Consider the following 25,964-nt stretch of genomic DNA (forward strand, 5'->3'; position numbering starts at 1 on the left):
AGAAACTCCAGCTGAAAGCACTTCACTGACACTTGACCAGATGCCTGTTGTACTTCATTACAGGTTAAAGGCTGTTCAGATGAACCAGTGGGTTTCTAATAATCTCGGCATCTTCTGTACACGCAATCGCGGGGCCACAGGTGGTGGGGTGGGATTCGATTCCACGGCCTTCTGTATCCCAACCCGATGCTCTACCCATTGAGTTACCAGACCCCCATCCTTTGATCTTTAATGTTTTGTAAAGGCGCAATCACCCAGGTAACCGTTTGTTTCTTTTTAAAACCACAAGGGGGCAGTGAGGCCCAAGTGAGCGCGGTGTAACCATGCATGTTAAAGGAAAGTAGGCCTGTCCCTCAAAAGTTTACTGGCACGATTGAAGTGACCAATCCATCCAGAGTCAGTTTTTTTGGGGGTGGGGTGGGGTAATGAAGCCACAAAGCAACCTTCGAGCATGTGTTTCCTTTTATTTGGATATGAAAAAAGTACAATTTTACAGATATCCAAAACAAAGGTCATCATAGTGATAGAACGAGGTAAAAGTGGCCTGTAAACTGCAATGAAGACCTGCAATCACACTAATGCTTTGGATAATAAAAGGGATACTTTTATCAGGTCTGGCTGAAAATAAAGGTTTTTCGAGGTAAATGAGAGAAAAAAGAAAGGACCAATCGAAGAGAAGCTCCTGCCGGCGTGGTTTGGGCTGGATTGCTTTTGCAGGCTGCTTGGGAATAACTAACGAGCGCGGAGCCTACACAAGAATGTGCAGCTTTCAGAGAGGCGGAGACAAGCTGGCTTTACATCCAGAGCATAGGCTGCGGCGACTTAAGCAGCATTTGGGCAGCGTCGCCGTAGGCTGCTCCACTTACTAGACTAAGTTTACAGCGGGAGAACTGCAAGGGCATTTCTCGGTGTTTCTGGAACACAATGGGTGGTTGGTTTTCTGTCGCTAAGACGACACACAGACCGGCGGGCATTCTTTCGTTGCCGCTGAAGTAACCACAATCATCCATAGCAAAGTGATACTGGGACTCGAACAAGTGACCCACCTCAACATAGTTAGAAGCTGTTTAAGAGAGACGCAACGCTGGGGCCGGGAGTGGACGTCGCGCGGTTACAGTAAGCAGACACCGGCCTAATTCTCCTGCGCGTAACGCCGAGCAGCCACCCACCGCCGTCGCTGTTTCCCCGCGGGGTGGCTATGAAAAGTGGACCGTGCGCTTGGGTTCTCCGTCCACTTCCAGCCTGCATGGAACAAAGTGTGCTTTCTGTCGCACGAGCCGCGCCGTGAGGTAGACCCCAGGCCGTTTCTACTGTATGACGTACCGTTTCTAATCCAGAAAGCAACTCTCCCTAAAATCATCATGCGGACCACCGAGGAGACTGAGGGCTTTGATGGCGAGGCCTCCAACACTTCCATGATCTCCGGGGCCAGTAGTCCGTATCAACCCACGACAGAGCCCGTCCATTCAAGGAACGTTTTGGGGGGGATAAGGTGCGACTTGGAGTACCTGAAGTCATACTTTGGGATTTTAAAGCTGGTTGAAGTGGTAAGATTATATTACTGTAATACTCAGAGGTGTGCAGCCTCACAAAACAAACTATGACGTATTGTTGGCTGCTAACATCCAACATCCTAAGCACTGCCTTACTCTTATTAGTCTGGCTTTCATTTTCCAGCCATTGTACTACATTCTGATCCTCAGTACATTATTATCATGCCTTTGAGGTGGTACATCTAAATATAAAATGCTTTATATATTATATAAACAGAAGTGACTAAACGGGGTTTTTACCTTGAACTACATCAATCAGCTTTTAGGTGAACAATACGCCACGGCTACCCCATCACTGGTGAAGGGCTGAGGAGGAGGTTGCTTAGGGTCAAAGTTCTGAATACTTGCAAAACGCTATGTTTTGAGGGGTACACACCAGGGGCTCCAACAAGTTAAATAAAAATCGGTGTTGGTGCCAAAAGTGCCTTTTAAGGTGATTTCTTTTTTTTATTTGTTTTAGAGATGTGTCCCTTTTTAATAAGCTGGTATTTCCTAGGGAGCTTGACAACAAATAGTTTGTATGTTTGTGAGTGGATAACTACAACCTTTCCGATATTGTCTGCTGTCCCACGAGTACTCTCAATGCACCCTTTGTTCCCATTATTGGTATTTACTTGGTTAGGTCCTGAATTGCACTACAAATTTTCACAATTTATTTGTCAGGATGTAGTGGTCATTGGAAAAACAGATTCCAGTGTTGCTTTAAATCAGTACACCTAAACCAGATGTCTGAAGGGAGGCAAGAGGTATCAACAATGCAAACTCAGGGCTCCCATACATCGGACAGTTCACTAGAGGAGGAAATATCTAACAATCCAGAGCCATTTCGCTTTTTATGATGCCAAAAAAGTCAGACATGGTCCTCTACAGTCACACTCACTTACACATGAAGTAGTGTGTCATCAGTGGGTAAGAAAACATGGAGTCGAGGAATGCAGCCTTTACCTCATAACAATGTTTGTGGGTAGAACAGGCAAACTAAAAGCCCAAACATCTGGAAGGTAATACAGCACGGTTGGAGCTCAGTGCTTCAATTTAAAACTTTCAATTTTAGAACAAGCTGTGCAAAGAAGTATCTTCATCTTGTGGGTGTTGCGCTACGCGCATGTGATGTTTACCTCCCGAGTATGTGGGAAGTTAGCATAGGAAGCCATCTAGTCATCAGTGTGGGAGAAGTTTGGAGCAGGCCAAAAGTAAGAAGATTATTCATATTCACTAAAGTTACTAGAATGTTGTCTTTAGCTGTCAAATAGTACCAAAAACCAAAAATAAGTTATTTGAGGCTTTCTATAATAATTTTAGCTGCAGAAGCCCCAAAGATGGGGGGGGGGAAATGTAATATAATAACATTCTATTATTATATTACTATAAATATTCTACGCTATACATGTTGATGACATTTTGAATGTCTGAACAGTAGGGATTTTTCTCCCAAGTGTCTGGTTGGCATAATATATTTGTGCTTAGACAATACAGTGATGTTTTTGATACTCTACTATAGTTCACCGAAGAAATACAGTATGTTCAGCACCCAGCTCCATGTGTTTGTGTAGCATAAACAGAAATGCTAATTAAACTTGTGTAGGTATACTTTTTAAGACAACAACGAAGAAACAAATGCAAACGCATTTGTTTGCACAAGCAGAAGTCCAACCCACTGTAAGATGATAATGAATAATTCTAGTTTTATGTGCTTCATCTTTCACAGCATAACATTGAAAGCACATGCTGCAAGGATTTGTGTTTGTGTAACACAGAGATAGAAATGTGCTACACCTTTCACAAATTAAATGTTTTCTGTATATTTGCAAAAAAGTTATATATACGGTATATGTTTTGCAGGTATTACAAATGAAAGCCCATGGCTGTTCTTAGGTAGTTTTAGTAAATGCAGGAAAATATGATAAGGTGTTATACAGCTTATGTAAATAAACATTATCTTAGTTTCTAGTTTGAACCAATCCTACCTCTTTCACTGACAAGGACAGGACTAATGAAAGTCACCCAAATCTGTAGCCATTATCTCATGAGGCCTACAAGGCTAGCTGCCAAACATTAACATCACATCTTACTGCTCTGTCCTCTGATCATCTAATCCTGTGCCAGTTGAGGCTTTGCAGTGAATTTATAGATCTGATAGATGACAATGCAGATTTGACTGCATGCAATGCACTGTACCTAAATGTAGAAGACATTCTGCTTAATCTGACCACATTCCTTTGCCAAGGAGGTGCTGCGTTGAATGGGCAGTAGTGAGGTTTTGTTAATACATCAACTTTGCACAGAAATCAGTTACTGTAAAAGGAATAATGATTAGCATGAATGGAAGATGGACAGGTACATTTTAATACTTGTGTGTTTTAAAACAGTGCTACCACAATGCAACAAGTTGAATGTAAGTATTTGTGATGATGTCAGTTTTGCCAAACATCACTCAAAGGTGAGTTGGCTTTAAAACCTAACTTAGCCCCTCTGGTGTTTGTCCAGGTTTCCTTATGACTTTGGAAAGGAAATGTTTATATTACCTCCACACCCAGTCCTTGTTTGTACTAAGGTAGTAGTTACAAACCGCTCTGTTATTTGAATTAACCCCAGTTTACTGTGTATTTCTCTGTTTTCCTCAGGGTGCTAAGTAATAATGCACGTGTATCGCACTAAAATGCATTTGCACGGGTTTATCAACTTGTCATTCTTTGTTCGAATAGACACGTATGGCAGCTGCTGTACCGATCAGAGACAACCCCCATGTAGGATGTAATGTGACTAGAGTGCGTCCATCATACAGCAGACTTGACTTTGTGTGTGTACTTCGACTGGGTTAACAAAGCCTCATTGCTCTCTACAGTGACGGGTGTACGTGACAGGGCCTGACAGTAAACCATTCAAATGCTCTTTGTTCCCTACCAAGCCTTATTCTTTTGTGATAATATAACAGTTTATTCATGATGGTGTATAAACCATCGTTTCCCTTTTTTGGTACTATTCCAAAAAGTCGTAACTAAATATTAGGAAAGGGTGGCCAGCACGTCCTGCTCTAAAAGACTTATGCTTCATCTTCTTCTGGTGCAAACGTTGCTCATTTGAAAACCAAGACAACTACAGTATTGTCCATGGACATAGAAAGACATGTGCACCTTTGTCTAAACATACCTATAAAACATACCTTGTTCTCTGAGCTGAAATTCTTTAAAACCTGCATTCAGTGTACAGTGTTTGGCTGCTGAAGCTTATTCAACACTTGCACAAAGTCCCCACAGCAAGGCCTCTTTTTCTCCTCCACTAATTTTCTTTCTGCAACAGATGGTGTATGAGAAGGGGATCTGAGTTCAAGAGGGCTTTAAATGCAACTAATAATGTGCGTAATCCCACAGATAAGGATGTTTTTGCATGTGGGGGAGAGGACACAAAGAGAGTTGATGTGCATGATCATGCACTTCTGCACACATCAACAAGTTGTGTAGGGGTGAAGGTTACTCCAAAACAGGGGTGGAGGTAAAATCATTACTTACAAGATAGTGCTTTATGTGTCTGCTTGACACCTGTTACACAGAGACTTGGGGGGGAAAGCAATATGCTTTTCATCCATTAGCCAAAGCAGCCTCCCACTCCTGTTTGGAGTAACAGTTTTGGTTGTATTACAGTCACAGATGGACTGCTATCCAGCTTCATGCGCTAATGAAGCTTTAATAGCTGCCTGGAATGAAGTCATATTTATGGTTTGGCAAGTTAAATTGCTCTTCTCTCTGCCTTTGTGTGTCACAGGTAATGTGACTGCTGGACATGTTATGTTCATGTTCACATTTCAGAGTTTGAAAATTGTGTCAGAAACACAAGCTATTCACTGGCAGTCAAAAACTACTTGTCAGAGACAGTAAACCTTGCTCATTAAGCTGGATAAAACGGGTGTGGCTCTCGAGCTGATGAGAGCCTGGGGAGAGGAGGAGGGGGTCTTTGGCTAATGAGACTGGGTTTGTTCTCAAATTGCTTTGTTTTGCAGTGGATGGCAAGTTGGCGGAATGGATTCAAGTTTGATTGTGATCTAGGTTCGCCAGCTCTTTCTGACAGTAATCTGCAAGCAAGCATGCTTATACAGTAAATATGCAGAGCTGCAGCAAACATCCACAGCCATAAGGCTCTCTCACCCGTTTCAGATCAGCAGGATGGTCCTGTGTTTTAACCTCCTGTAATAGAGCAACAACACAGTACTCATCTTACTAACTGTCCATTTTTGTGGCAGAGAAAGAATTTCACTGGTGCTTCATGTGAAAGAACTGATGCAGGTTAAAAATAAACAACCAGACTAATCGTAGTCGTACCACTTATCTAAAGAGTTAAGGCACCTGGCTCCTGCTTCTTGTTTCCATTTCTACTCTTCTCCTGGTGGAATCTACAGAGGATTGTGCTGGCATTCCTTATATACATCATGTCCCATTTATTTCCCACCATTATGAGCTAAACCCCACAATGACAGAGTGTTCTGTCATAGTGGCATAATTTCTTTCCCATTTCAAGATGCTGTTATGAATATACACATTGCACAGAAAGTGAATGTAACATTATGGCAGCAACTCTTTGAATTGTAGACATGCCTGTTTTTGTGCTTCAGAGAGGAATCAGGAATGAAGAGCAGACCAGCTGTGCAGGATGCACTCAGCACCTGGCAGAAGCAACAGCCACCTTGTCACAACATAGCACAGGACTTCTTGAAATTCAATTTCTACTAATTCCCTTGCAAAAACTAACAGGATTCATGGCTGAACATGGAAAAGTAGTAAATATTCTAAAACAGAAGGTTTGCATTCTGTTTTTGTAGCAGATGTAAATGATCTAACACTTCCATCCCTGTGTTCATCTACTTTAATTAATGGTAAACTGACTGCTATGGTTTCCAAAATTCACTGCACGTGCCACATTTGCTCAGAATAACTGTGATACATGCTGCAGTAGATTCCCTTGTTGTGTTTAGGGGTCAAAACATGTTCATTTGGTTCTGGAGTCTGGCTAGCATCTTGTTGTCTGTGTCAGCGTAGCTGTGATCATGGCTCCTCAAGTGGTATGTTTTTGTCTCCGTGTAAATTACAAGGGTTTCTTAATGTGAATCTTTCTTGGTAAAAAAATTTGGTGATCTGAGGTGTTTGTCAGTACCCATGTGCCTCTTGCTAAATGTCCAAAAGGACCCACATTTAACAGAGAAAGAACAGCCACAAAAGGTCATTCCCAACAGTTTTCATTAAAAGTGCAAACATCATGTGGGGACTTGGCTGCTTCATCTCAGTCATTCCTACCAAGTCGCCTGATGGCATATAGATATTTGTAGGTTGTGAGAGATTGGCAGTGGTTGATGTCCCTTATGAATTGTTTTAATATTTGTCAGAACCAAGATTGAGGAAGAGCATTTTTTCCCCCACATGTTAAATTGGCCTTTTACAGACAGGGAAATTTTTTTGGCTTAAACATCAGTGAATCACCTTTGACATAAGGGGACAATAAGCTATAGGACGTAAAACTGTTGCCTGACAGTTGGCATTCCTATACAGATTGGATGAAATCTGTGTTGGGTTACACAAACGATCCCACCGAGTTTTAGATGCAACCACTGCTGGGGGACCTTTCAGCAAAAGAGAATTTAGTATTCTTTGTGCTTAGACAATACAGTAATGTTTTTGATACTCTACTATAGTTCACCAAAGAAATACAGTATGTTCAGCACCCAGCTCCATTAGTGTTTGTGTAGCATAAACAGAAATGCTAATTAAACTTGTGTACATTGAGTATTTTCACAAAACACTTTTTTATATATATATATATATATATATATATATATATATATATATATATATATATATATATATATATATATATATATATATATATATATATATATAGCTTGATTACTTTTTGTTGTAAACAGTTTGTGCATAGCGTATGGGCTTGATGCTTCTGTTATCACAATATTCATTCTCTTCCCTGTAATCGAAACAGTTAGCTTGCATAATTTCCCTTCATCTTTTCATACCCTGACACATATCAGTCGTATAAGCATCTCTGTAATCTTCTTTTTTTTTTTTTACTTGCAACCAAACTTCTAGATAACCATATCATTAAACTCAATCCTTTGCCACTTTGGTGACATATAACTGCCAGTAAGTGGATTTTAAAGAGGTGTTTGCCCTGGTTTAACTGTATGCTGTACTGATACTGTATGTGGGTCCTAAGGCTCTGTTGTCAAAAGCTAAGTGCAAAATCTGTGCATCCAACCGTGGGCTCGCCCATGTTGCCTGGAATAATAGTCACAGTATACACCCATCAGGCAGAACATTATTACCACCTGTGCAATTTAATGCAATCTAATATAGCAGCTCTGGCATGAATTTTGTGCCATGGAGGAAAACTAAAAATGTTACTATGGTCTTTTTTTTTTTTTTTTTCCAATCATCTCTAAACTCAAACCTACCATTATACAGTGTATTGTATCAACATTTATTACAAATGGTCAGATAATTCCAGCACCAGGAGACCAAGCAGACCTGAGCTAAACTGCTTCAGGTCGGTAATATGCCACAGAGGCGTTCTCATGGTTCTGTTATGTCTCTGGGTTTTGGACAGCTCCGAGATGATAATCTGTGTGTGGTTTTGTCAGGGTCTAGATGGCAGTAGAACACCTAAACTGCAGAATTCTTCCCATACTGTGGTTTGTTGATGGATGTTGGCTGGAAGCAAGATTCATCACAGGCTGCCAGGAGTGGAACTCATGAGACGGACTCATCGTCTCTGGTCTATTCATAGGACAATCACTTCATCATCTGGAAAGCTTGGAATCTCAGCATTAGCAAACCCTCACATAAAGTTACAGAAATGCCTTGACCCATAGTGCCCTTTATGCTTAAGAACAGTACACCCACATTTCTATTGCTTATAAATGATGCATTTGTTATATCTGACATTGAAATGCTTTACTGATCAGCTGAATGAAGTAACATGTTTTTGACCTCCCCTTCAACACATAACTCCTCTCCTGTCTGTCACCTTCACTCTTATTTCAGTTCCTATCGCTCATTGGATTCATCTGCATAGAGACTATCATGATGTGTTCTCCCTGTGGAGGGGTCTACTTCTTTGAGTTTGTCAGCTGCAGTGCCTTAGTGGTGACAGGAGTCCTCCTTCTAATCTTCAGCCTCAACTTGCACATCAAGTTGCCCCACGTCAACTGGAGCCTCACGGTACGTACAGGGACGCAGAGTCATTATAATTAACTCTGGATGGAAAGGCTAAAGGTCAGCACTAACCTGTTCTACAAAGCTGTGATAAAACGAGGCTGCGGTGAATGTGGAACTGGTTTGGTTGCCACAAACGTGTATTGTGAGCTGTAAGCAAATTAGCTTTTCTCCTGCAGATACTGTTTCCTCTCAGTATTTGCCTGCACACAGTGCATGTATTTGCATTTAAGTGACTCAGAGAAATCAGGCTAGGCATGCTTGATACTGTACACTCGTGCATTCTGAGTTGCAGCCAAGTATCTTTTAAACAGAGGAGTGGGGGGAAAAAAACTTGCTGTTGCCAGGGGCCACACAGCTTACTGCACACATTGTAGTAATGCAGGGGATGTTAGGCCAGATGAACAAATCTAACCACAGCTATCAGGTTGCTTAATAGTATCCTTTAAACAGTATTCCACCTCAAACTTGAAGCCCTTCTTGGCTTTTGCTTTTGGCAGAATGCCACACGATGAAAGCCTTTTTACAGTCTCAGAGAGGCCAGAGTTTTAAGAGTGCTTTAGGAACTTTCAACAGATACCTGTGAACAGCACGGTCCATATAATCTCCGATCCTCCTGTTATTTCTTAACTCAGATACTTTATTTTTACTCTTAAAGATTGCTAGCCTTTGTCATGTTGGCTCTGACAAGTTAATTATTTTTCCACTGAGGTGAATAATAGTCTGAAAATATGTAATTAACCTGTATTGTGTGTGTGGGCCTGTGTGTCTGCGCACAGGCTCGAGTTTATGAACTGCAGGTTCAGTTGTGAGTTGCCGTTACATTCACAGAGGAGGTCATTTTTCAAGATAAGTTTTGTTTGGAAGTGGTTTAGCTTGTGGTTTGAAAGCATGTTGTTACGTACAAAGACCTAAGACATATTTTTTTTGTTTAAAAAATATTAGGAGGAGGGTTTTTGATTGTAGCATTATGTGCTTTATGAGTTCATCTTCTCATTTGCCTTCTATGATGACTTTGGCAGCGCAGAAGGGGAAATCCAGGTCCTGACCCCACTCTTTCCCCTTTCACAAGGAAATTAATTTAGACCTAAGACCTTGTGGTAAAGATATTCTGTGACTTGTAGTGATTAAGTTTTAGTTTGCATGAATGAGCTTGTTTTGCACAGCCATTTGGCTAAATATACGAATGAAGGCAGACCCCTCTGTGCATTGTGTTCCTGATTTTCTCACAGCTAAATTACTGTTGACCTCACTAAGGGCTTCTGGGACAGAAATGGGGCTACTCCAAAGACACTTCACAGCCTAAAATGGAGAGATATCAGCGTTGTAATTTTCTGTTAAAAAGATGAGCAACAATTTGAATGACAGTGTGTCAGAAATGTTCTGGCTTTTTGTTGTGGGAACATACTGTATCCCATCACAGTTAATGCATGAATGAACGGGCTACTTCAGAGGAAAGATTAATGGTGGGTGCTGACTGGACCTATCACAGCATTACACACTAGGGTGTAACACAAAGCTTTTGTTTGTTCGTGTTTTTGTTACAAGATTATCTACATTAAATGCTGTTGCTTCTCTTTCTACGTGTGTGTGTGTGTGTGTGTGTGTGTGTATATATATATATATATATATACACACACACACACACACACACACACACACACACACACACACATATATATATTTTTTAGCTGCAAAATATACATCCTATACCATAATAATAAAAACCCTTTTAAATGGAACATATTTTGCATTCAAATCAGATTCAGTATGAGTTTTCCCTTTTTATTTATTTAATCTGCAGTCATTCTAATTTGAGAGCAGCTGCCATTCAACAGTGTCCTGCATTACTTTCCTCCTTTGCCACTGCAAATCAGAATCTGTCAGAAACAGTCAGGATCAAAATATTTAAGAAACATCTGTATAATATGATTTTTTTTGGACATTTGGTTTAGCATGTGTTATTTCTCTATTAGTGTCAAAACATCCAAATAGGACCATTGTGTAAGTGTTAGTTGACTTATGGATGTTTAGTTCAACATAATTCACACAGAACTTTTAAGCATCAGTACTATATGTAGGCATGTGTTAATGTTTTTATCGATTCTTATGTTTGACCTTGTGTTACTCTGCTGGTAATGATCTACAACCCTTAACTGAATCTGCATACACAGCTGAGGGCTGTGGTTATTATTAGATAGTCATTAATCTAGCATCAGATCAGACTAGAGACAACACAGTTAAATTTTGTTCCCCTACTGTACTAGTTCATCCAATAAAAGCTTTCTTGGTTTTGATAGCTGAAAGTTGCCACCCGAGCAGACAAAACACTTGAAATACTTCTGTATGTATCTGTAGAAACTGGATAGATGTTTTATTCTTGAATGATTCTTTCTGGCCCTGTGTTACTTGATGCAACTGTCAAGAGAATAGATTCTTGTTCTGCTACATCCTAGGGGATTCCCATAGTTGCAGTCCTATGAGTATTTCTATCATCTCTCTTGAGAGCACAACAACATCGAACCATGTACAGTAACATAGGACATTTTGTGTTTTGTTAACTGCTCACATGCAGTAAAGGTCAAGCCATTTTGTGCACAATGAATAAATGGCCAACATAAATCAGACTCATGCACGGAGGCACATCTGGCTATAAAAGAAAGCAAATTCATCATTTGGGGACTTTTACAATGATCACAGGGCTTTGGGCTTTCAAACACACACACACACACACACACACACACACACATACACATACAGATACAGATATAGATATAGATATAGATATAGATATAGATAGAGAGAGAGAGAGATTTTACTGTTGTTTAAGATGGATGCTAAGGAGATGAATACAGTATTTTCCAATGTATATTTTTAATTTAAGGATTAAGAATTAACTTTAAAACTCAATTTAATAACATATATTATGAAGCATACTTATTTTGCCCAGTGTGCTGATCCTCAGCAGAAAGACAGATTGTAAAATGTTGATGTAAACCAATTATAAGCCAGAGAGCCAGTGGTTTGCTTCAGTCTGTGCTTGTGTTATTTAAGGGTTTATAGAGTGCTGGCCTGGTTAAAATGTGGAATGTGGGAGAGAGTAAAGCAGAGAAGATGAGGGTCATGAAGTGACTAGATCTTGACAGTCTGGGCTCTCAAAGCTGTAGAAAATGTTTTATGCAAGTGTGAACTGGTCAGTGGGACATAAATATTAAAATATAGTGTTTCCTGTTAAACCAGTTGGGCAAGATTTGGAAGTGTCTGGTTGTGAATGCAGTGGGTGGGATTATACCACTGGTGGAATGCGCCAGTAACTATGTTGTGTTAAGGTTTAATCTTAATTTGTTGCTGATTAATCTGCAGAATCAGTGGCACATTATATGTGGTTTGTGTAAACACTGCGTTTTTGTGCGTGTGTCTATGGTTCAGTAATGTTTCATTGTCATTGCAAGAGCCACGTGTGTTAAATGAAAGAACATGTCTGCCATGATTACAGTCATGCATCTGATCACAAGGGCCATGCCCCAGTCATACTCCACACTTCATTATTATCCCATTTATGAAGTATTTACCTTGCCTTCCTCTTTTTAAAAAAAATAATAAAACATTTGGGTGGTTGGAGTGAGTTATGTTTGTGGAAGTGGTGTCTTTGAGATTGTGTGCAATTTGAGGTTCTGTCTGTTGCCTTCTTTGCCCTCCTTAAGTTTTAAACTCATTGTGAGGCACCAGGGTGCAGTCTGGCTGGTCAAGAGTCTGGTCAAACCACATGGAGGGATACAGAATTGACCTTGATTGATAAGACTAATAAGAAATTAAGTTGTGTCAAAAAAGGTGAAGATGTTTTTTGGGTTAACAAACATGTAAGTGATTGAACCGTCCATTTCAATGCTTTAGGTGCATTAAATTAAAGCTGTATGTTTAGCCTGCTGTCTCCATAGACAGTATATTCTCTATCTATAAATGTATTCATGATTTACAGTGTATATATATCCTGTGGGGCTGTGTACTGAACTAAAATATTGAGGCTGTAGGATTTGGCAGTCTAATTATGCCCTAACTGTATGTATTTGTGTATAAATGGTGCTCATGCACATTTATGTACGCTATATAACGGTTTACCATAAATATATCCAATAATATTTTTTTCTTCTGTTGCCCTTCCTTTTTAACACTTGTTACAAAGTCCTGAGCAAATGTTCGTGTGCTCTCCTGTAGGACCTGGTAAACACTGCTGCCAGCACCTGCTGCTTCTTCTTGTCTTCTCTTGTGCTGGCCTGCATCAACCACGACACTGGAGCCGAAATAGCAGCAGTGGTGAGTTTTCAGGCCTAAACTGTTTGTTTTTAATGGTCTCAGTTATGCTGGTACAAAACACAGATTTCTGTTTGTATTTTACTCCTATTAAGTCATGTGCGTGTGTAATGTACTGGTGCGTTTCATGAGAAAAAACCTCATAAATCCTGACTCCTCTTGCCTCCTAGTAGCTGAACTTGCTTTAGAATGACTGCCCTGTCATGCACTTTAAACCTTGTCAACCTTTATTTAAATATTAACTTTTGATTTAACAGTATTGGCCTAAATCAAGGTCATATCTCAGAAATTGTTTCCATGTAACCTATAGTTTGTTCCCCATTTAATATTCAGACATCTTTATTCTGCTTCCTTTTTCCATTTGCATGCAGATTATTGGCTTCCTGGTGACAGGTGTGTACGGAATAAACACTTTCCTGGGTGTACGGAGGTGGCGCCTTGGCAATGGGTGTCAGGGGGCAGCTCAAAGCAGCGAGTACATGCGAGCACGCACTGCCTCTCATGGAGAAATGGAGGCACGACCTGAGCTTGCATGAACTCCAGTGTACAATTGCAAAGACCAAGAGGAAGCAGCACTACAGGCAGCTGACTGAGATGGGCTCTATTCGGCCTTCAGGTAAGTATTTGATTGAAGTTTTGGGTGAAACAGCCATCGTAAGCTCACCACTAGCTTTTGACTTCTCATTAGGAGACTTCAGCTGTGCCTTCTGCCTGCTCAGCCACCGTATAAATCTTAATTTCTTAGCCATAGACTAGCACTGTGTGCTTGTTCATCAGACATCCTGGCTGCTGTTACAAATATGGACTCTCGAGTGAAGAGCTTTGGTCAGAATTGAAGGGATTCTCTGTACAACATTTTGTCCACTTCCATTAAGAGCAAAACAAAGGCCGACTGTACTCAAACTGTGTTTCTAGTACTTTTTTGCATTTCACTGTGAAAGATGAAGAAGAAGTTCAGCTTTTGTACAGTTTACTAATGCTATGCCACTATCTGTTAACCCTGTGATAAAATGTGATTGGGGGATACAGAAAACGAACAGAAACCTGCAATACAACCGAAGCATTGTGACTTTACTGTTAGTTTTTACTGACATCAGCATTTGGCTTTCACCTGTGAATAAGGCGGATATTGGATATTTTAATCTAAATATTACACGCTGACATGTTTTGATTTTTATTTAACTTTACAAATGCCCTGTGACTTTTAGCCCCTATTAAGATCTTTAAAGTCAGCATTTCTATAGTAACTGTACAGGGTTCTGCTTTTGTGAAATAGAGGTGAAAATAATTGTAATGAATCAAGAAGATTGTGTTACAGTGATGAGAGTTAAATAAAAATGTATTATACCTAAATTCCATCTATTGTATCCCAAGCTGTGTTAACTATTTGAAAAAACTAACCAAACGAGCATTTTCGAGGTTTGTGTTATGTCAACACTGTGAGACAGAAGTACATTATGAGGCAGACATATCTTGTGACGTCTGCACATATCCAAGGTTTCAGGCACCACAAATGTTGCCGGCACATAAGAGACTCATTTAGACACAAACATTAGCCCTTAGCCTGTATATTGTATCTCAGGTATTGATACACTCCTATCAAAAAAAAAAAAAAAAAAAAATTTGAAATGAAATCACAGGGTGCCTCGGCCTTAACGCTGTATTTCTTAATTATTAGGAATGATAGAACTATTGTAGAGTTTGATTAATGGATTCTTTAAGTTAACTGGAAATTTAAAAAAAAAGTCAAGCAAGGGTACAGACAGTTGAATAAAAATATGGTACATTTAACATTATTGTCAAAGCTTTCACTCTGTGTTTTTTTTTTATTAAATGCCTGTATATATATCTACAGTTCATGCAATATGAAACCTCCATGTTGCAGCTTATTACATAGAGTGCAAACCAGACTTGCCGTTCTATTTTCTGTTTGCTGAGTGCAGTTGAACACATTATTTTTACTTTTTATGGATGAAGGAAGACGTGTCAACCCTACTTCTTGTCTGACAGTACACAGGTTTTGAGACCTTTGTCTTCTTCTTTTCCTTTCGGCTGTTCCCTTTCAGGGGTCGCCACAGCGAATCATGTGCCTCCATCAAACCCTGTCCTCTGCATCCTCTTCTCTCACACCAACTGTAAACTTTAAATTGACTCTATGGCTCCATCTCCTGGCCTCATGGAAAATGTGTTGTTTTTGACCTGTTTACAGGCAAATAACTGCAATATTGTGGGTTTTCAAAGGAACGGCAAGAAATGGATTTGATTCAAGGTTAAAATGAGAAATACCGAACAGAAACTGTATGGCTTTTTAATCGGCATCAAGTATGAGGCATGTTTTAAATAATTTGTATTATGTCCTACTGCCATTTCTCTTGTGTGGTGAATGAAGTAGTTGTAGAAAAAGACAATCACACTTGTATTTATGTTTGTTACTTACATTGATGAATTGTTTTTGAGTGATGCTATAAAAATGTTCACCTTAACATTGCAAGTGTGTTATGCTATTTGATAATATAAACTGACCATCATATTTGTCAAAAGCTATCAAGCTGCAGCTCTCTCATTGTACAACCTTATGCTACGCTATGTTATGAAGAATTTGTAATTATGAGAAAAATGCTTTCCAATGCAGTTTCCAGATTTTGATTTGTATGATCAGTTTGAATGAAATAAGAAGTGAGATGTTCTTGATTCCTTGTGTGTGACTTGTACAGCATGGAGCTGTACTTAGCTGTATTTTTGTATTTAAAACATTAAATAGGCCTTCACATCAGTTTATAGTGACAATTTAAATAAAGTGATTTGGACATTATTGAAATGGCTCGTTTTATTGAAACATTATTTTTGCTCAAAGTGGTTACAAGTGGAAAAACAAACTATATATTTGTCCTGCAATAGTCCAACCAGCGGCCAAAATAAACTTGTGTTCTTCTTGTTGGCAGATTATATTTAGGTTTTGTATGCAAATGTATTTCTGCATGAGGAAACTTTCTGACAAGAAAGGAACCATAAAAATCCATTTTGTATTGATTAGGAAAAACATTACCCCAAGGTTTTTCTGTCTAAGTTTGTGACAAACTAACAATCTGGTAATAATGTGACATGACAGAAAACATTTATAACTCACTCTAATAAGCATCAGATAAGGCTGCTTTTGCCTATATACCTTTTCTTCACTTTATTATATTTCTGCCAGGTTGCCTTCCTGAACAAAAGTGCACAAAAAGTGCCAAACTAATAAAAACAATTCTCATAATAAGGCACAATTGTGAATAATTGGATGTAAACTTTGGAGGATTCTTAATCCCCTTAAATATTTATGTATCACTTACAATGGAAGTCTGAGGCCACTAGTTCCAATCTATTGTCGACTGACAGCACTGTTGTACTCACTCGTGTAGTGCAGTGTGTTAAATAAACCTTCACTGTGGCATTGTAGTGCATGTAATGCCTCAGTAGTGGCATACATGCAGAAAAAAAGTGAAGGCTTGGCTACAACAGGAAAAGATGGTCTGAACAAAATACCACTATTCACAAATTGTTTTTTTTTTTTTTAACAAAAAAATGCTGCATTAAGTGACTTAAACACATTAACACACAAACACAGGTTGTTAGGATTACAAACAGCAGACAAACTGAAGCTGCAGACAGCCCCTTAAATTGGGGGTTAATAGAATAGGTTTACAAACACTATCATTATTTCTGTAGCTTACATTTCACTTAAGTATAAAATGTTGTGACATAAACAATGTAACAACCCAGGAAATGTTGTCATGCAGTGCAGAACTTAACAGGAAGTCTGTTCATACAAAAGTCAAATTTAAAAGAAGAGAAGCAAATACTGTCCTTATGTTAATAAAAAATACACTACTGTAGAAAGAAGACTTTTACAGAGGTTGTAACCAGCCAACCTGCAACCAATCTGTTCAATATACTGTACATATGTTTTCATAGTAATGTTGTAAATTGATAAATGATGTTGATGAGCCACCTGCAGGTGGGCAAAGTTCGCCTCCCCTTATTTTGAAATGGCAAAGAGTAAAACAAATAAAATTCATCAATTTCGTCGACATAATTTTTTAAGGCACATTCAGCCAGTACAAATGTTCCTTCATTAAGTGTAACACAATTTGAAAGTTATAGTAAAATAAATAAAATTACATCAGAGTTTACATCTCCTTGACAAACCCTCCAGGTTATTAACTTTAATATGTAAAATCAGGTGCCTGATGTGATTGCCAACACTTTAAGCTTGATTGGTGGCACTAGGTGTATTACATTAGACATTGCATTTTAAGTTTGCATGTGGGTATATCTACAGGGGCAGTTTGCTGAGAACAACAAAAACAACAGGATTAGGAAAACAGCTTTTGGAAGACTGTAAATGGAAGAAAATTGGACACACTAAGACGAAGAAAAATAACTGAAAGAGGTGCTAGGAAACTGGCTCAGGTCCAAGACACTGCTTGCTTCTACTCATTAGGCCACACACCTGCAGTATGCAAGTTATTAGAGAATTATTTGTATGAGAGGCAAGATTTCACACTGATATGATTTTTATTATTTTATTTTGATGTCGTTTTTTACTCTCACCCTTTTTATTACAGGTGATGATAAAGGAACATTTGTACTGGCTGAATGTGCAATAAAGATTTTGTTCAGGGTAAAATTCTTATTTTTATTCTTTTTCCCATTTCAAAGTAAGTGGATGAAACGTTTTACACCTAACTCTATGCAGGTCTCGTGTCTTACAATTTCCTATACAATTTACAATATTGGCTTTTGACCAGCATTCCTAAATATTAATTAACTAAAGCCAGTTAGTGTTGTAGTTTAATATGTGTGTAATGGGGCCACAGCATATGCTCATAAAACCAAACTGACAAGTCATTGTTTCATATTTAGATGTACAGTGAGTCCCCCGAACCCCATCTCAATATAAAAAGATCCAACAATTTCACAGCTTTATAATCATTTACATAACTGGTAGATACAAATTTAGATTTTAATCCCAATTCCTTGCAGACTGCAGAATGTACTTTTATTTTCTTATCAATTACTGTATAAACTACTTGCAACAGCCAATAAATTAGTGGTTAAAAATGTTAAGTGGAAGAAACCTGTTTAAGGTGTATAACTGAAAATGATCTGGTCCTTTTTACATGTTTGTTTCTAGTCATCTGTAATCAAAGTCTCCCAACCACTAATAATGCAAATTTCTTAACCATAATCACAGTGATCTTGATTTTTGATTTTACTTGCAGATCATTGCAGACGGTGGTTTGGCATCTTCAGGTTTCTTTTGCAGAGGTTTACGTTAGGTATGATCAAAGAAGTCCTCTGGTGAAGCTCCCTGTGCTCTCAGTCTGAATCAGAGTCTGAAAACTCATCTAGAAAACAAAAGTGAAAACAACCTTTGCATCAGAATAAATGTTCAGTCTATGCATCTTCAAAACTATGCATTTGAAAGCATTTATATCTAAACAATAAATGGACAAACTTTTATACACTTTTATAGATGCCGTTTGCATGAAAGGTCATAAACTATTTAGCTTCCAATATTTTGCAAGATAAACTGAGCTATATAGCTGTAAATCATAATGTACATGTTTATATGAAGTGATTTTTAAAATGTTTTAATAACTAAAACATTCTAATAACATGTTTTACTGTCATATACATGGGTGTATTAGCGAAATTCTGTCTGCCTGAAAACATATTTAATTACCATACAGTATATACAAAGCACATATATCCGAACATATACTTTTAATATATGAACAATAAATATTGGGTCAAACTACATGTCTGTATATAAAAATATACATATTCTATAACATAATATTTATGTTCTGATCGACCATGTAGCAGAATTTTATTTGAGAATTACCTTGCTGCCTCGATGGCTCATCATTGGACTCCCCTCCTTGTTTTAGAAAATTTGCCAGCTCATTAAAAATGAAATAAAAATCTAAAGCAAAAACAATGGTGGCAATGAATCCAAACACCTGTGAAAAGAAGGAAATGTGTCAAAAAAAAAAAAACAACCTAAAAAGATAGAAAGCTAAAAGCGATGAGGTCTTTGATGTAGTTTATATGTGTCCCATGCACTTAGTGTCATGGTGGTGTATACTGGTGAGTTTTAAAGTTTAAAAGTTACCCCAGCAGCCTTAGAGGAGCCATCCGCATATTTGGACACTGCCATTATTGAGATGATGAAAAAGATAATGGAGGCAGTCACACATCTCATGAAATCCTTTAAAAAAGAGAGAGATTCAGAGGAAAACAATCAAACTCTATATTACTCTCTTTTATTATATTACTTTCTTGTTTTTAGCAGTGGAGCAGTGCAATGTACAAAATCATGTGTATCTAATGCAAAGTTTTGCAAAAAAAACAAACAAACAAAAAAAAACCAACAACAACTATGTAAAAATCTGCTCTCACCATAAGAGGCCAGAGGAAACCCTTAAACCTCTCATTGAATTTGGTGGAGTAAGCAAACAACAGGAACAGAGCAGCCAGGAACTCCAGCAGGGGGACTGTCACAAAGGCTGCTGCCGTGGATGCAGCAAAACACACAAACGATACCAAGGACAGAGCCTGCAAAGATAAATAAAAATAGAGAGAGAGAGTTATGTGAAGCAGATTGTATGATTAGAGCTCTTGATCAGAGAGAAAAGTATGGTCTTTTTTTTATTTTGTGTCTGTGCTTTTAAAAGACAGAAGAAAACATTTAGTAATTGATTGTTCCTGACTTTAATGGGTTTGTTTCTAAAGTGAGCCGGATGGAAGGCAAAGACAAGTTTACATTTTTAGTCTATTCCAAATGTAAATGAAATTATTTAATAGTCTTTGATCTTCAATATGTTACACTGCCCTAAAAGCTGTAAACCTGTGTGAAAATTAGCTTCAGGCCCACTTCCTGTGAGATGATACAACTGTTACAAGGCAATGTTTATTCAGGCAGACTTGTGCACTGTTACACCGAGTCCCTCTCGTTCTTTCTCACACACAAACACACTCATGTAAACATCCACAAAGACGAAGCTCTAGTATTGAAAGAGGACGTTAGGACATTTCTCTGTGTGTAAAGTTAATCACAATGCAAGTCCAGAGAGCCTGCCCATTAGAGGAGCTGGGCACACCATATCAGGGCAAATGAAAGCCAGTCCAGACCCTGTAATCTCCAACTGCTCCAGCCATCTTGTCTTTGTCTCAGTCATCCCACACACCACCCTGAGGGTAAGAACACCCCCCCCACGCACACACACACACACACACACACCACCCCACCCCCCTTACTCTGACTGAACCCAAACCGCTGCAGCTGCTGATCCTTAAAAATGCTGCTACTGAGCAGGATCCCATCAGGAACCTATACGAGTTCCCTGTAAGACGACACATAGACCACAGAAGTTTCTCTTTCTGTCACGTTGGATTTCCGAAGAGTATGTTGTGGGATGTGAACTGTGTGCACTGAAAAACAGAACAACACCAAGTGGGGGCGACAGTCTGAAAACCAAATGTCAAACCCTGACCCTTAACATATTCTTTATTAACATGCACTAAACATAACACAAGCATTTTCCTCTCAGAAGCTTCATAAAACTCTTGCATTGTTTGAACTGCTACATGCTGTTCTTATTGTGAGACCCTGTATACTATAATGCATGCTCAGCAAGATATGTGTCTGACTAATACTGCCAGGAAGGGCAGATGGGTGAAGCTGCAAACTCTTTGGAAGCACGATATCTAACACTTGAGTTCAGTGACTGGACTGATAAAACACTGCTGCATCAATAATGATACTTCATTCCAAAGAGAAACTTCAGCACACTCATACAGTACACATGGCACAGTACCAGGTAAATAAATATATGAATACTAACAGTACCGTAGTTAAACTACTGTGCAGTTAAATCTTAATCCAAACAAACCCCGTTTGACTTAAATGACATTAAAAGTTAGAGCCCACCAGTTCACTCTAAACAAACCTCTCACTTACATCCAGCTGCAAATAAGCAGGATGATGGTTTCTGTTTAGTTTGAGGATATGTGTCCATGAGGTGTTTACTCAGATAGAATGGAGATGTATGCACTTTCTATCTTTTCGTACCATAAGTAATAAAATAAAGAAAAAGAACACTAAAATCACAGTTTTTAAAAGAGCACTTTCCTTTATAAAATACACTTCTGATAGGTTGGATATAGATAAATATAGACCTGGAGTTTGCCAAAAGGCACCTGAAGGACTCTCAGACCATGAGAAACAAAATTCTTCAGTCTGATGAAATAAAGATTGAACTCTTTGGCCTGAATGCCAATTGTCGTGTGTGGAGGAAACTAGGCACCACTCACCACCTGGCCAATACCATCCCTACAGTAAAGCATGTACAATGTACAGAGACACCCTTGATGAAAACCTATTCCAGAGTGCTCTGGACCTCAGACTGGGGCGACTGTTCATCTTTCAACAGGACAATGACCCTAAGCACACAGCTAAGATAACAAAGGAGTGGCTATGGAACAACTCTGTGAATGTACTTGAGTGGCCCAGCCAGAGCCAAGACTTGAACCCGACTGAACATCTCTGGACAGATCTGAAAATGACTGTACACTGACGCTCCCCATCCAACCTGATGGAGCTTGAGAGATACTGCAAAGAAGAAGAAGAAACTGCCCGAAAATAGGTGTGACAAGCATCATACTCAAAAAGACTTGAGGCTGTAATTGGTGCTAAAGGTTTTTCAACAAAGAATTAAGCAAAGGCTGTTAATATGTGTCTACATGTGATTTTTTTCATTATTTTAGTTTTAATAAATTTGGAAAGATTTTAAACACGTTGTTACACGTTTTTCACGTTGCTATTATGGGGTATTAGTTGTGGAATTTTGAGGAAAATAATGAATTTGTTCCATTTTGAAATAAGGTTGTAACATAACAAAATGTGGAAAAAGTTAAGTGCTGGGAATACTTTCTGGATGCACTGAATACTGGTAAACATATTTTTAAATACTATATGCTACTAAATGAGTTGAAATATTCAAGACATCAGTCATGAAATGTTGAATCTTGTGATAGTACAGCCTCACTGTAAAATCCAGTAGCTGTCCCAACTTACACCAATAACTTTACTCAGTTATCATCAGTTTGCAAGTCTTTTTCCAGTTTACTTGGTTTTCCAAGGCAATTAGTTTGCATTTTTTTAATTAATCTAATTAAAAATTACATTTTGATATAGCTCTAACTTTAACAAAAGGTTTAAGACAAATGGTCGGGTGTGGTGTCTCATGAGACATTTATTTACACTTCTTCCCTTGTTATCAATGTAAGCTTAGTTTAATTTTTCTAAGAAGTGTATTAGTTTAGTAATCATTTAGTGTATGTTCCATGATTAGTGATTCACCTGCACAGTATACCGCATATATACTTTTAGATGGTTTAGCAGAAGGGTTTTTGCAAAGGGGTGAAGACCCTGTACTGAGTGTGTGTGTGTGTGCTGTATAGGGCTCTTGATTCACAGTGTGGACTGTGAGGACTTGGTCCCAGGCTACATGTTATGGCAACACAATGAAGGTTGTGACTGTGGGGACGATGACTGCTCTCTAAATGTCACATGACACAAATGTGAGGGTCCATACACAGAAAGAAGACCCTTCCTGCATGTAATGCTCAAATCTTGTAATGTCCCCACCCTCCCTCACACAGAAACACATGGTCTTTCAGTTCCTGGTTTGTTGAAATCCCCTTGGACATGCAGTTCAGGATTAGTCCTTCTATATAAGAACATTTCCACTTTAAATTTGGCACAAACTGAGACAACAGACGCTTAGATCCGTTATCTGACTGCATCACTGACTGTACAGATGGACTTCTATGAGCAAGCTTCGTTCTGTGCATCCTTATCTGGTATAAATGTTTATTCCAAGTTTACCTCATAATTGCTGTAAATGCTGGCTGCTCCTCCCTGTACTAATGGAAACCTTGTGGCGGAAACAGACCGAGCTATATTAAAACAACTGTCCCTTAACTTTAATACTTAGTGAGCACTAAAGCAGCACATTTCTAAAGCGGCCACAACTGTAAGAAAACAACGAATAAAAGACGTCAAAAATCAACGCGTCTGTTTTTTGGGGCGCAACAGAGGAAACGATGGCACATTAAAAGCTTCATTTGTTTCAGAAGTCAATCCCTCGGTTATCTCTTACCACTTCAGCAATAAGCAACATTCCTTTCCTTGAAGAGGCGAACTCTTTGGTGGGAAGAAGAGAGAGCAGGACATTCTGGGGCGGCCGATCCGAGGCGGGAGCCTCGATGTCTCCCATGGCTAAAAAAGGATTTCTCAAACTTCAGATAGTCCAAACTGCACCAGAAGTAGCTGATTCAATATAAATCAGAAAACCAAAGAAGAAAAAAAGCTATGTGGAGGCGTGAGGCTTCTCGGAGGTGGAGACGGAAACAATGACAGCGCGGAAACGCGGCGCAAGCTCCCAGAAGCGCAACATCTGCTTTCTCCAGATGTGAAACGTGAAGCCCCCAGCTGCAAACAACATATATAGCCTACCACTCACAATGTCACGGAGCAAAGACAAGTTTCAATGAGATTTATTGTTTATAAGATTTTTACATCATATGCACAAATAAAGTGGAACATTGGTTAAATTACTAAAATATGATCTTAAATTACAACTATTGAACACTGGTCCAAACTCTGAAGAACCTTTTTGAAACGTCAGCCACTCCCCACGGCTCCTGGGAAACACATAAAATTTACTGAACCTTTAAAAAAAAAAGGTTTATTCATCGGGTTTTTTGTCGTTGGCTTCACCTCTTGGGATGTTGAAGGTGATGTTTTTGGCGAGGAGGTAGCTGTCCACACACAGCAGCCCAACAGACACCAGTCCAACAATCTGCAAATAGATACAGTGTATTTGAGGCAAGTGGTTTTGAATGTGAAAGTAAAGATCCAGAAAATTAATTTACAGTAGGTCAGTGGAATGTATGTGTGTTTGTATGTGATAGATAGATAGATAGATAGATAGATAGATAGATAGATAGATAGATAGATAGATAGATAGATAGATAGATAGATAGATAGATAGATAGATAGATAGATAGATAGATAGATAGATAGATAGATAGATAGATAGATAGATAGATAGATAGATAGATAGATAGATAGATAGATAGATAGATAGATAGATAGATAGAAAGGTAGGTAGGTAGGTAGTTGGTTGGGTGGGTGGTTGGGTGGCTGGGTGGTTGGTTGGTAGGTAGGTAGATAGATAGATAGAATAAAGGCTTCTCACCCCTCCAATTAGGGTGCTTGTTACATTGTTTGTCGACAAAGCCCACACGCTCAATATAATAAAGTAAACTGCTGCGAAGATTGAATTGAAGACATCCTGAGGAGAAGAAGAACAAGATCTTAAAAAGGGTACAACATAAACAGTAGGCTATTCTCTTATTCACAGGGGTTCTGAAAGCACTTTAGTTATTATAGTGTCACTAAAGTGTAAAACACCATGTAAAACGCTACCCACAACGAAAGGCCAAAAGAAGAAAGTCAGCCTCTTGTTGAGCTTGAGCAGGTAGAGCAACAGCAGCAGTGCAGTGATCAGTATCTCCAGCACTGTGGCTGCAATGAACTCTGATCTAGCTCCTGCAGCGAAACACACGAATGCTATGAACAGAGTGACCTAAAGCAGAGAAGGGGACAAAAGACACAGAGAAAAAAAGAAAAAAAACATTCAGTTCTTCCGATTCACGCAGTGCATCATTTCATACACCAGGTTGCGTTTCTCAGATTATATACAGGAAGAGGAACTGGGCATGAGCTAGCTGATTTACTGTGAGTTTCCAAGGTACATTTTCAGGAAACTGGTTCAGTTGCTGCATTAGTATGTTTCAGTTTTTGTTAGGTATCTGTTAGGTGTATGTAATGTATCAACAAACCTCTGATAACAAGGTTAACTAAACTACTCTGCAAACTTGCAGTGTGCCTCCCTTATTGCCTCATGCATTGTATCTGTTCCTCTTTCTAATCTGCAGAAGTCCCTGCCAACAAATCCTCGTCAGTAAAGTGTAAAATGTATAAACTCATACGCAAAAAGTCTCACCATCTCTGCAATTTTAACAATTCCCCTCTTAGATTTGACAAAAGCAGTGTCCACATCCATGGCTCTTATTTTATTGTGTTCCTCTAAAATAATGGTGCAATTTCATGTGCAAAAGACAGCTCACTCTGTTTCCTGAAATAAGCAATTTCCTTTGAGCTGTATAGGAAATGACTGAGAGAGAAATAAATACGCGCAAAATGTTCACAGCAGTTCCTTGGTATTTAAATTAAAAAAAGAAAAAATAAGGCAGAACAAGACAAATATATATATAAAAGATGTATGCGCTGTTTCAAGCCATAACCACAGAAAATTTGGTTATAGGACTACGTTTTCCATGAGTGCATGAGCACATACTTATGTAATTTTATTTGTAAATTGGCCACATCCATATTACAGATGGTGAAAAAATATATACGTCTGTTATTTTTGATTTTCAGGCTAACTGGTGTTAAGAAGGTCAGCTCGCATTGTGTTACTAGTTATTTTTCTAAAAGTCAAACTACTCATCAATCTGGCCTCAGTTTTCCTCTTGTGGTTGCTGACAAAGATGTCAGTAAGCTAGTTTGTTAGCATCAAGCTGCCGGAGATGGTTTTGTAGCTTTGATCATGTTTGGCAAAGATTTTGTTCCTTATATCCTAAGATAACTTTCTTTTTTCCATCCTTCTTTCATGTTCAATGCGTTGCACACACTAATACTAAACAGCAAAATGAAAATATTTCCCTAAATGTATTAAGAGCCTTTGCTTAATATCACTCTACTTAT

General features: G+C 38.7%; 3 protein-coding genes across 4 annotated transcripts; 1 reads left to right on the plus strand and 2 right to left on the minus strand.

Moving 5' to 3' along the window:
* Positions 1-441: 441 nt before the first annotated feature.
* On the plus strand, positions 442-15,890 carry cmtm4 (CKLF-like MARVEL transmembrane domain containing 4). Of its 2 annotated transcripts, XR_010913782.1 has the most exons (5): positions 442-1,547; positions 8,597-8,773; positions 12,983-13,081; positions 13,450-13,694; positions 15,145-15,890. XR_010913782.1 is itself a non-coding variant. In XM_067496251.1 (4 exons), exons 1-4 carry the CDS (start codon positions 1,362-1,364, stop codon positions 13,612-13,614), a joined length of 627 nt encoding a protein of 208 aa, XP_067352352.1. In that variant the 5' UTR covers positions 443-1,361; the 3' UTR covers positions 13,615-14,734. The 2 variants fall into 2 exon arrangements, 1 of the variants encoding a protein (XP_067352352.1); XM_067496251.1 differs by lacking the exon at positions 15,145-15,890 and having other exon boundaries at positions 443-1,547; positions 13,450-14,734.
* cmtm3 (CKLF-like MARVEL transmembrane domain containing 3) lies at positions 15,886-23,587 on the minus strand. Its single transcript, XM_067496254.1, has 5 exons — positions 23,290-23,587; positions 19,526-19,681; positions 19,239-19,334; positions 18,969-19,086; positions 15,886-18,468 (listed from the first exon to the last, which is right to left on the minus strand). Exons 1-5 carry the CDS (start codon positions 23,404-23,406, stop codon positions 18,440-18,442), a joined length of 516 nt encoding a protein of 171 aa, XP_067352355.1. The 5' UTR covers positions 23,407-23,587; the 3' UTR covers positions 15,886-18,439.
* A 136-nt stretch (positions 23,588-23,723) lies between these two features.
* LOC137122968 (proteolipid protein 2) lies at positions 23,724-25,358 on the minus strand. The gene is made up of 4 exons (XM_067496255.1): positions 25,201-25,358; positions 24,625-24,780; positions 24,391-24,486; positions 23,724-23,991 (listed from the first exon to the last, which is right to left on the minus strand). Exons 1-4 carry the CDS (start codon positions 25,258-25,260, stop codon positions 23,878-23,880), a joined length of 426 nt encoding a protein of 141 aa, XP_067352356.1. The 5' UTR covers positions 25,261-25,358; the 3' UTR covers positions 23,724-23,877.
* Positions 25,359-25,964: the final 606 nt, after the last annotated feature.

This window comes from Channa argus, chromosome 2 (assembly GCF_033026475.1).
Source record: "Channa argus isolate prfri chromosome 2, Channa argus male v1.0, whole genome shotgun sequence".
NCBI classification, from domain to species: domain Eukaryota; kingdom Metazoa; phylum Chordata; class Actinopteri; order Anabantiformes; family Channidae; genus Channa; species Channa argus.